The following is a 12174-nucleotide window of genomic DNA, read 5'->3' on the forward strand; positions in this document are numbered from 1 at the left end:
TCTGGGCCTCTGCCTCCAAGGGACATCACAACTTCTACTTCTTCTGCAAAGAACTACACAGACCTCCACTCTCGAGATAATATACCAACCCCACCATGAGCCAAACCTACCCACGCATCACTGGACCTCACTCCAACACTTCGTGCCAACCCACAAGACTACTACCTCTGACACCTATCACCCTCAACCACAGGGACGTGACTTTTCCAGCTGTGATGGTGGTGAAACACCCACACCAAGGGGAGACCACAGGAAGGTGCGGAAAGGGCTGGAGCAAGACGGGAGTACATCTCCTGCCACCATGTGCCCCTCTTCCCCTCAATGGAGCCCGTGGGAGGCATGCCACTCCATTGTGCTACTCTCTATGCAGACCAGCACTTGCCAGGATCGGGGTGGGACTAGTGTAGTCACAGTCCAAAGTAGGGCTGCGACAACGCCCACCGTGCTCGTTGGGCAGAGGATGTCCACCGTACTCGTTTTGGTTACTGCCCCCTCTAAGACTGTGAAGATGTCCACCGTGCTTGTTGGGGAGGGAACGTCAACCATACTTCCCTCGCCTACAGTCCCAAGCAGGACCGCAACAACGCCCACCGTGCTCATCAGGGAGGGAACATCCACCGTACTTCCCTCACCTACAGTCCCAAGCAGGACTGTGATGACGCCCACCATGCTCGCTGGGGAGGGAACGTCCACCGTACTTTCCTCACCTGCAGGCCCCACTGGGAGCAGGACCGTGGCAATGCCCGCCATGTTCACTGGGGAAGGAAAGTCCACCATACTTCCCTCGTCTGCTACCCCCTGTGACGCCCACCGAGGGCAACGCCTCTTTCTTGCCTCACTCCTCCAGAGCCCGAGTGGGATGCCCCTCTCGTTCTCCCCACACCCAAAAGGGCAGAGATAGCTCCCTAGTGGAGTCGCAGCTGGAGAGGGTCTGGAGTGGCCCCATTATAAGCCTGGGGATTTGCTTACTGCAGCCACTACCCCTATAACACCTGTCGCTGCTGGACTCCCAGAGGAAGTGACGCCACAGGCAGCCCCTGACGGCCTCTCAACAAAGGCGAGGCCAAAGCCCCCAGCCACCGAGGGATGACCCTAGGACTCCTGGCTGATACTTTCACAGACCAGCCAGCAAGCCATCCTCCACCAAGGGTAGGCGCAAGGCAGTGAGCCTACTTGCCCTAGTCCCAAGGGCTGACACACTCACTGAGGCCCCTCCAGGGAAAGGCCTCCCTCTACGCCACCCTGCAGCCCACACCGGATAATCTGGCCTATGACAATAGTCCTGCACCCCTTCAGAGAGCGCACACCTGAACCCACACCTAGACAACACCTACAGCTACCCTGGCACCTGTAGTCATAACTCTTGTGCTGTCCATCATAGTATGTATAATCTGCCCCACTGTATTGTGCCCAGTACTGTATGTTTGTATGGTAATATACGTGTAAGATTAATTGGCCTGTATTTTTGAACTCTGTTCCTCTGGTTGCATGCTCTAGACCCGGTCTAGTAAAGAGCCCCAGATCAGTTCCTCGTACTCAGGGAGCAAGAGGTTGAGCTCTGAGTATGTAGCGTAATATTTACATAATTGTATTGTTACATAATTGTACTTTTACTTGAAGTAATATTGTAAATTTTACATAACTGTATTTTTAATTGAAGTAATATTGTAATTGTTATGATACATAATTGCAGTAATATTGTAGTTAATTGTAGTAACTGTAGTAATATTGTAGGTTTTGTAGTATTTGCAATAGTACTGTAGTAACTGCAGTAATACTGTAGGTAACTGTAGTCTATCTATCTATCTATCTGTTGCCAGACGCCTCAATCCCTTTTGGGGTGGCCACAAACAAATCGCCTCCAAGTCGCCCTGTCCCCCGCCATTTCACTCCCCTGCTCCCAGTTCACACCCCCCTCTCTCATATACTGTAGTAACTTCAGTAATATTGTACAATTACATTGTATGTTACATTGTAAGTTGCGAAAAAATTCAGTGCACATGCATAGGATTACCCAATAGTAACACAATAGCAAGATACAGCAATGAATAGTACGGTACTATAAATCAGTCATATATAACACTTGCTGCAGTAATATTACACAGTCTGTATTATAAGTCCCCCTCATCATTTCCCTAAAAGAAAAAAAAATAATAATTAGCCAATCCAGACATGCTGTGTCGACGATAGTGATGATGCGCATTACAACTGGCTCTTGGAGAACAATAACTTTGCTCGTTGTTTCATTTATAGTAGTTTATGTTGTATTGTGGCATTTGTAGCAACAGTTGCACCTATATATTTTTGTTTGTTATGCGATCGTAATTTATTTTTTTTATGTATTGATTTCCTGTAGTTTGTTTTCATCGTCTGTTAGGTTTTTTCGGTGGTGTCCAAGATTGCATAATTGCTACATAATCCTTGGGACCCTTTTTAAGGCTTTGTTATGTTGCACAGTTATTATTGGAAATGATATTATATTACCCCATATTTTGTTATTTTACATAAAAATAAATATACATTATATACAACCTTAGCTATATACACTCACTTGGCATTCGTTTGTACCTACGGTGGACAATGTATGTGTCAGCACTGTGTGGAAATCTTTGTCCTCACGGTTGTGTGAAAGAGGTTGTTCATTCTTGCTAATGTCATTCGTGCTGGCCACTTTCTCTCTCTCTCTCTCTCTCTCTCTCTCTCTCTCTCTCTCTCTCTCTCTCTCTCTCTCTCTCTTACTGATTTTCCTTGTAATTCATATGTCTGGTCCTACTAGATAGCTTTAATTAATAACTGTTTATTACAGTTTTTAAATTGCTCAGTGGATTAATGTGATAGTATATTTTATATATCATTCTGCAGATGGATTGTTGCTTAGTTCTGTGCATGAAACATATTTTATATATATGCCAAATGTTTAAATGGTAACAATCGTTGGGAATTAATGAATGCTATAGTAAATGACTGAATATAATAATTGTTATATTTGGTCCAAGTACTTAGCGATTGACAATGTAGGTAACTGAAGTAGGTATACGTACGTAAGTTGTAACTATAAAGCACGTTTTCTATGTTGGTTCAGTATGTTTTGTCTATCACTGTGTATAATTGTGTATTGTATAAATGAAGTAACTATTCAACTCACTGATTTTTACTGTGGTGGGAACGGTGTGAATGGTGGTGAGTGGTGTTGTCAGACACTGGTTGATTGACATGGTGTGGTTTTCTCGGCAAATGCTAGCTCAGCACAAAGTTGACTTCTCGCTGTGGTAAATGTGGTGAGTAAATGGGTAACGATGAGTAATGTTGAGTGAGTAACAATGAGTGAGACAAGTGGTGAGTGAGGGCTTTTGTAATTGCTGCGTCGTCTGCTCCGTCATCCCTGCATCAGCGTGGTGGCAGTGGTGATGGAGGGTGGTTGGGGAGATGGGTGGGGTCAGGTGGGGGTTGATGTGGTTGCGAGTCAGCGCTCTCAAAGCTCTGTATGTGGTTACTTGATCGTAGATTTCTATGTGATTTCTTGTACAACATTTAATTGTAGTTTCTTGATGTAAGGTGTTAACTCGAGGATAATGTTGGTTATTGTCTCACCTGCTTACTCCATAGCAATCATAGATACTTGTAGTTCGTTTATTCGCTGATTGTAGCCTGACATATAATTTGGAAAATTGGTTGTAACAATATATTGTCAAACCACTGCCAGTGTAAAGTTGTGAGGCGTCAAATGGCTCGAACTTGTTGGATTTTTTTGTTTTCTGTCATGATAATGTAGACATAACTGTAGACTCGTAGACTCGTAAACGTGGTTCATGCCACCACTGCCACAAATATATATATATATATATATATATATATATATATATATATATATATATATATATATATATATATATATATATATTGATCTTGTAGTTAATTATATTCTAGTCGTAAACAAGCTGCAGTTAACAGTGAGTTGATTTGTAGGAGATACAGTCAGTTGTGCTTGTTGTCGGTGGCAGGAGAAAGATAAAGATGAGTGTTTGGGTTTGACTGTTGTTTATTTCTTCAAAGGGAATATCTCAAAAGGAATATTGAGAATGTCTCACAAGAGCATATTGAGGTGTGAGCATTATATGTTTGCCAACTTTGCGTGCCTGCCCTTTTTCCCACCGTGCCCCTCTCTCTCTCTCTCTCTCTCTCTCTCTCTCTCCCCTTCTGCTTGCTAACTTCTTCTCTCCCATATAGGAGAGATTGTGTCACTTCCAAGGTACGGTTGGGTGGAACTCTCTCGATCCTGGAGACTTTCCAATCAGGCATCAAGGGGTGCTGTATATGGCATTCCTGAGAGAGAATGTGCAAACGCCATTTGCTTCAGCCCTAGCCATGACTTTCATTTAACCTGTAGATTACATGTGTACGCTACCAGTTATTATGTATTGTATTATGATATTTTAGACTTCTGACATCCACATGCCCCACTGTACAGTCCCAGTCCCTATCAGTGTCTACTCTGTTTCGTCTAGTCTTCACCTGCCCCCATTGTACACCCAGTCTCTATCAGTGTCAACTCCCTGCATCATCTATTTTTCACTTGCCCTCACTGACCCACACCAGTAGACTGAACCATCCCCGCAACACGCCAGCTACTATCAGGTGAGTGTCTAGTGGAGCGCTATTTACGGACCTCCCTATATATCACAACGCTTTCACTGATATGCATAAAATGACGCTTCAAAATATATATAACTTAGTAGGATGGAAGTTGTGGAAGCATTGAAGAAAGTCAAAATGGGGAATGCCCCAGGAATTGATGGAGTATGTGATGAAATGCTGAAACATGGGGGAGAGATAGTAGTAGAATGGATGTGGAAGATGTGCAGATTGGCCTGGAAGAAAGGTAAAGTCCCGGATGATTGAAAGTCAGGTATAATTATTCCATTGTACAAAAGGAAAGGGGAAAAAGAAGTGTGTGGTAATCATAGGCGTATTTGTCTTCTTAGTATAACAGGAAAAGTTTACGTTAGGATACATATTGACAGAGTTAGGGAAATAACAGAGGAATTAGTTGAAGAAGAAATGGGAGGCTTTAGGAAGGGAAGAGGTAGTGTAGAGCTGATATTCATTCTTAGATCTTTAGAGAAAAAGTGTCTACAGAAGGAAAAGAAGTTGTTTGCGGACTTCATGGATTTGGAGAAAGCATATGACAGGGTGGATAGACAAGGATTGTGGAAAGTATTACGAATATATGGAGTAGATGGGAAGTTGCTGAATGCTGCGAAGAGTATGTATGAGCGTGCTAAGGCTGCAGTGCGTGTGGACAGTGAACTGAGATGAGTTTTTCCATTTGACGGTTGGGTTGAAACAAGGATGTGTCACGTCCCCAAGGTTGTTCAATAGTAATAATAATAATAAATAATAATATAAATGCTCAGCAACATTACTTAACCCCTTCAGTCCAGTGATGTATATATAATTTTCAAGCTTCCGGCCTGCCTTCAGACGAATTTCATCAGCTTAACCCCTACGCGCCAGTCCACATCACATTATGTGTTGGTAGGGCCTACGGTCCACGTCATATGACATTTTAATATTTTGTGGGCATGTTTGAACTTCGTGGCGCACCATATGGACTCAGAGTATTGTTCCAGCATGGCTGGTGTGCGGGGTCATGCTGGCTGGCCGGGGGAGGGGGCGGGGGGTGTGGGAGGGCAGCTGAGCAGGGAGGAGGGCTGTGGTGGAGGGTGGTGGGAGGCGGGCGTAGGGAAAGTGTGGCCTTGGAACCAGCGGATACTGGTTCGGGGTAGGGGTTGGGAGGTGTAGGGTGGGGTGGGGTATAAAGGAGGGCTACTAGGGGGCCATGAAGGGTGTGGGGGAGAGTGTACGGGTGCTTGAACACTTGTATTGATCATAGCCAGCCTTTAGGGAGTATCACATTGTCAAAAAGTACTAAAAACAGTGAAATAATGTGTAAATAGTGTGTAAATAACTGTGAATACCTAAACAGACATAAGTTTGTTAGAAAATAAATATAACGGAAGACATAAAATAAGCCGATCTTTATTAGTTACTTTCTTGTGTTTTTTTGCTATTATACTTGTAATATTGTGTTCATACGGCACTGTGAATTAGAGAGAGAAACAAAGACACACTCAACACTTATTCTGGCTTGAGATGTCACCCTCCTCCCTCCACCAAACACCGCCATCACACCACCGCGACCTTGAACACGCTCAGCCCAGCCGTCACACATGTGCTCCCTCACACCACACCACCACCTCCATATCGCCAACAGAGAGTAGGTACGTGCTTTTTATGTGTGTGTGTTTTTTTTTGTCATTTCTATTTGATTTGAAATGAAAAAAAAAAATATTTTGGGGTAAACCGATTATCCTAAAAATAACCCGGTTCTGGGATGAGCATAGGTCTACCCATGCCCGGTGTCTAGGGGTTAAGGAGCGATTTCTTTTTTAAAAAAGGGGAGACTCAGATTTAGCCTTCATTCATGCATTCAGAATAAAAAAATAAATAAAAAGTCATCAGACTGAAGATGTTAAGGGCAGAGAGGGAGAGAGAGGAAGAGAGAGAGAGAGATGGAGAGAGAAGCTCCTCCTGCCCTACGCCCGCAACTTGGCCAATTTGGATTCCTCGTCCTCCATCACCTCCTCCCCTTCCTCCTCCAGTTTCTCCGTTCCACAGTTCTCCAGCCTGCAAATACATAAATAAATAAACCAATAAATACATCAATAGATATGTCACTTTCATCACTATAATCTTTTTTTTCTTTTCATTTCCATTTTCTTTCTTTTTTCTTTTTTTTTTTTTTTTTTTTTGCTTAACTTATGAGCTCCGAGGATCTATTTTCGAGATCAGCGATGGTGTCTGGCAGTTTCCTGTTTAGGGTCTCCGGGAGTGGCAGTGTGGCCAGCCCAGCAACCAGGGCACCCAGACCGAAAACCAGAGAGGGAGCAGAGGGGTTGACTGGGCCCTGGGGAGAGAGGGGAGAGATCTGTTGAGCCTTTGTCACTATTCACTGTGGTATCAGAGGCTTCGTAGCACTGTTGACTAAGTAATTTGTCTTGTCTATAATTATTGGTATTTTACCTTGCTTAGAGAGTTTGAGTAGCAACATCATCCTCATAAAAATTATAAAAGCAGATGTTGTTGTGTTATGTGCAAAATGAATCCCTGTATCAGAAGTGTTACAAAAGAACCCAAAACCACTTTCAAGTACTCTGTAGTGTGTAACTGGAAGTGTTGTCATTTTGGCATGGAAATCCCAATTTCTAGCACACTGAAACATCATTTAGTGTATTTTACACATATGTGAAACTGCGGCTAGCACGTTATCTTGCCCAGTGTTTAACACTAATACCTGCGTTTCAGTGGGCTGAATGCTCAACAAAACAAAACTGCCATACTGCACGCCGTTTTCTTGCTACATAATTAAGGGAAAAATGCAATAAGTTAGTATTACAGCCGATGTTCATTCATTTGATCTCGTGGCATTTTAATAATTTTGTTGGTTATTTCCTTGATCTTAATGGCATAATTAATAGATGGCTCATCATATTTTCCAGTACATTTCTTCATGGCTAATATCATACTGTTGTGATGATTTCTTGTCATAGCTTTTACATTAACCTGCCACATGCCAGTTATTTTTAGCCCTATGGGGTCACCTCCATGCTGGCCATTTTTTGACCTTGTTTTGGGGGCTAAAATGATAGATTTTGATGTGGAAACGATGAATTTCACCATTAAAATACTCACGGAAGCTCGGAAATGGGTTTATTGAGTCCTGCACACTCATATATAGTTATTCCCACTCTCTCACGCTCGCCATGTAGGTGAGAGAAAGCCGTTTTCTATGTAAGGTAGACTCAGGTATTTATGCTGCAAAGGTATAGCAATGTTCAGTACACTTTTCTCATTACTTATTGCTTTAACATGTCACAATTTGCATGTCTCTCTCACTGTGAATGTATTGTCTTACACTTACTTGAAGCTTGGTACACCTGACTTCACTGTGTACAGTCCTGGCACTTTCAAGAAGGTATTTACAACTTGACTTTAGTATGTACGGTACTTACACTTACAAGAAAATTTTTACAACTTGATTTCACTATGTATAGTCCCTACACTTACATGAATATATTAACAACATGCCTTCACTATGTACAGCACAGGGTGAGGCACAGGCAGAGCGAGCATGAGGAGGGGAGCGGGTGGGTGTATGGGCTTTACTGCCTGGGGCATGATAGAGGAACAGTTAACATACATGCCTGCCAATTTTTACCCGCAAATCTAGAAAATTACGGTCACAGTGAATGTTTTAATTTTAAGCCGTTTTAAAACGGTACTGGTACTGACCACGGAGTTTTGTCAGACCATTTTAAAACGGCACTGGCACGCAGAAGGTTAATGGTTGAGAGATGGCCAATCTCTCCCAGGTTAATGTAATGGCGCAGTATAATGGGCTAATAAAAACTTAGTGCTACGATAGGGTGTGATGCAGGATCATCATTGTAAATGAGAGTAAAAGACAGGCCCTATAAAAAACTTGGCTTTAGTCACAGACTTTCAATAAAAATAGGATACTATCATAGAGCAGAGAACGACAGAATATTAAAAGAGAATGGATTTTAAACACTGATACTAAGGAGAGAATAATAAATTCGTAAATGGGAAGGCTGTAGATGTAGGAAAGCACATGAGGCAGGTCAGAGATATAACACTGCAGTATAGTTCTTTGGAAGTGGACGTGTTTAGTTGAGTTTGCCATCAACCCGTTCTTTAAATGCTAATGGTGGTTGTCACTGTATGAAAGTGTGTCAGAAAATCGTAAGGTGGTAACCTTGGATACGATGGAAGCCAAACAGAATCATAGCACTTTGATTTCTGTATTATCTAGTGTACAATGCTTTGAGACTTTCCTTTAAGCATTATGGACATTGCTATGAATTACTCATTATACACGACATGAAACTATGGAAGTTATACTACACCCACCGCAAACTGACTTAGGATCTACACACAGAATTGCTATGGGAGAGTTGTCTGTCTGTGCTTTGTGTTTCCACCATTACCAAGTGAATTTTTTGGTCAAGAAGTAACTGGCAACTCTTCTGGTGTTGGCGGGAGGTGGTGAAACACTCAGCACGTCAGTGCTTGCCCAGAAGTGAGAAAGGAAATATATGTTCCTGTTGCTCCGAGTTTGCACCTCTCTCTTTATTCGTATGCATTACTGTTTGCCCTGTTATTTTCCTAGAATCAAGTTGTCATGCCTAGAAAGTACTGCTCAAGGGATGAGAGGGTCCGTATCATTGCATGGAAGCAGGAAAATGTCCCTATCAACACGATGTGTGAACGTACTGGACGCACAAATTCAACCTTCATGAAGGTTCTTGCTGCAGCCCCCTGATGTCATACCAGAGCACAAGCATTGCGGTGGAAAGAAGAGGACGACTTCCAGAGGTACAGATATGCTTCTGAAGAGGGAAGTAATCAAGAATCATCGACTGACTGCAGCAGAACTGAAGAGAATGCACCCCCAGCTGTTACAAGACGTCTCAGTTCGAACTATCCAACACTGTTGCAGAAGGAGCTGGGTTTGCCAAGCTGGACCGCAGCCAAGAAACCACTTCTCACTGACTGCATGAAGAAGCAGCGCATTCAATTTGCCAAGAAGTATGCACACTAGACATCAGATGAGTGGAGAAAGTTAAGTTTTCTGATGAAAGTACATCTCAAGTGTTCCAGGTGCATTCTGCCAAGGTTCGTCACCCTGCCTCCCGTAGTCGAAATGACCCTGCTTACACGGTGCCGACTGTTAAGCACCCACAATCAGGGGTGTTTCTCTGGTGAATGGGAAGGGGAGGCCTCAGTTTTCTTCCTAAGAACTTGATGATGAATGGTGGCCGGTACATTCACGTCCTGAAAGATCATTTGTTAAACTTTGTTGTTATTCATGGGTGCGTCTTTTTCATGCACGATTCAGCTCCATGTCACAAGTCAAGAAAGGTGACAAAATGGCTCCAGGATAATCGGATTGAGGTCCTCGACTGGCCTGACAACAGTCCGGATCTAAATCCGATAGAAAACTTCTGTGCAAAGATGAAGAAAATCATGACAGAGAAGAAGACACCCAATCTGGAAAACCTCAAGACTGAATTGACAAATGTTTGGTGCAAAGAAATGCCCTTAGATTACTTTAGATATCTAAGTGATTCCATGCCAATACGCATCCAACTGGTCCTGAAAAAACAAGGGAAACATGATTTCATATTAATGAATGGCATTTCATGAACAAACATTGTGATATATTCTGATTTCTGTGTTCTTTAATACCTTGTGGGGGGAGGTCCTAAGTCAATTTGCAGTAGCTGTATATATGGAGAGAGAGAGAGAGAGAGGAGAATCAGGTGTACTAACCCATACAGCATATTCACAGCTTCTGTGTCAGTGATAGTTACAAAGCGTATCGAAGCATGGTGTGTTGATAATTATTTTAGTGTGTGTACGTGCGTGAGGTATTTGTGAATGAGCCAAGATGTGCATGGAAGTATACCAACCAGCAGCTCTGTGATGAATGGTGAGATCATGGAGCCAGCGCGGGAGAAGATGGTGCAGTACCCGAGGCCCTGAAGGCGCACCTCAGTGGGGTAGAGCTCCACGCAGTACAGGTACAGGATCACATTGGCCGCAGTGATGCACATACGCCCCATCAGTGCCAACACCAGCACCAGTACTTTCATATCTGCCAGGGAATAGTTTGGGTGAATAGGAACGTTTGTTATCTGTCTATCTGTCTGTCTGTTTATCTGTTTACCTGTCTGTCTGTCTGTAAAGGGTTACAAAGGATAACAAACAGCAACAGACCTATTGGTTCTTTCGTAAGTGTTTGTTTCAGAGAAGACTATGACTGTGACAGCTAATTCTGTGAGCTAAAGATCAATCATTTCCTGTGGCACCCCACGGGATGCATAGGGCCTCAATGAACTCTCTCCACCAATATTTGTCTCTTGCCATCTCCTTCAGGTCCCACCAACACTCCTCTCCTGCTTCTTTTTTCATTGTCCCCAACCAGGTATAAGGATAATAACGAAAGAAGGCTCTACCCTTGCCCATCAAACCCTCCAGCCAACTGAAGTCGACAGGAAAAACTGAGAAGGACCCCATGCAGTTTAGAAAAATTGTCACAACAGAAGCTAAAAATCTATATGCCACCAAGCTAAAGAGGTTAACAAATGCTTGATCCCCTCTCACCCTTTCCCAACCATACCTGAAGGAATAAATGCCACAGCCATAATGACCAATCCACTTATAAAGCAGAAGACGATGCTTGGCCATTTCCTCCCACAACGGGCCACGATGGGCACCGAGACCACGTAGGCAGGCACCTCAGCCACACCCGAGAGAATCATGTAGAGGAAGGGGTTGGTGCTGAAGTTGACTGCATTGAGGGCAATCCCGTGGAAGATGAGGGAGGCCAGGAAGAACTTGAGGCACAAGATGCAAGTGATGGTGCGTAGTTTGTGTGTTCTGTGGAGACAAGGAAGGAGTTTCTTGAATTATAGATCCTAGAGAATGACATTTTCACTCTGTGACACTGATATAACAGACTGGCTGTACTGCCTCGTTCTACAAATGTCCTTCAAGATCAACCTTATTCCTCTGAACGGAAGGTGGTGGACTGCTGGAGGAGGTCAGTGTCAGGCTGCAGTTCACTGGGTCAACATTTGAGATGAACCTGGGGCTACTACTATTATTACTACCGCTGCTGCTGCTGTTACTACTACTACTACTACTACTACTACTACTACTACTTTTGCTGATGCTGCTACTGCTTGAATTATGACACATTACACAAAGTTTTTGAGTTCTCTGCAGTTAATGGAAGAAATTTTGTCCCTGACTGTACAGCAAGAAATATTCAGAAGTACAAATAATGCACAAGTATTTGCTCATGTTTCATTTGCTTTTCTTGTTTCTCACTCCTGAAACTTACCTGAAGAGGATGAGCAGATGCAGAAGGAAGTGCGTCACCTTCGTCCTGTATGCTCTCTTCACCTTCTGTTTCTCCATCCCGGATTTTCCCATGTTAGCATGCCAGGAAAGAAATTTATATCTATTTTACAGTGTTTTCGAATGGGAATCAAAAGGGAATTTAATGACGTTTAGGTACTCTTGCAT

At 43.2% G+C, this 12174-nt stretch overlaps 1 protein-coding gene across 1 annotated transcript in view; it reads right to left on the reverse strand.

Annotated features, from left to right (window-relative positions):
- Positions 1–835: 835 nt before the first annotated feature.
- The window catches only part of LOC145408657 (organic anion transporter 3-like), a 41777-nt gene continuing 30438 nt past the window's right edge, over positions 836–12174 (reverse strand). The window contains exons 8-14 of the mRNA XM_080279339.1: positions 11848–11896; positions 11264–11523; positions 10554–10738; positions 6841–6967; positions 3146–3176; positions 1205–1348; positions 836–920 (exon numbers count right to left, since the gene is read on the reverse strand). Of these exons, the coding sequence (XP_080135465.1) occupies positions 836–920; positions 1205–1348; positions 3146–3176; positions 6841–6967; positions 10554–10738; positions 11264–11523; positions 11848–11896 (881 nt within the window). The remainder of the gene's footprint in view (positions 921–1204; positions 1349–3145; positions 3177–6840; positions 6968–10553; positions 10739–11263; positions 11524–11847; positions 11897–12174) is intronic.

The sequence above is a fragment of the Coenobita brevimanus genome, chromosome 78 (assembly GCF_032717465.1).
Source record: "Coenobita brevimanus isolate Jiangsu-jjx chromosome 78, ASM3271746v2, whole genome shotgun sequence".
NCBI classification, from domain to species: domain Eukaryota; kingdom Metazoa; phylum Arthropoda; class Malacostraca; order Decapoda; family Coenobitidae; genus Coenobita; species Coenobita brevimanus.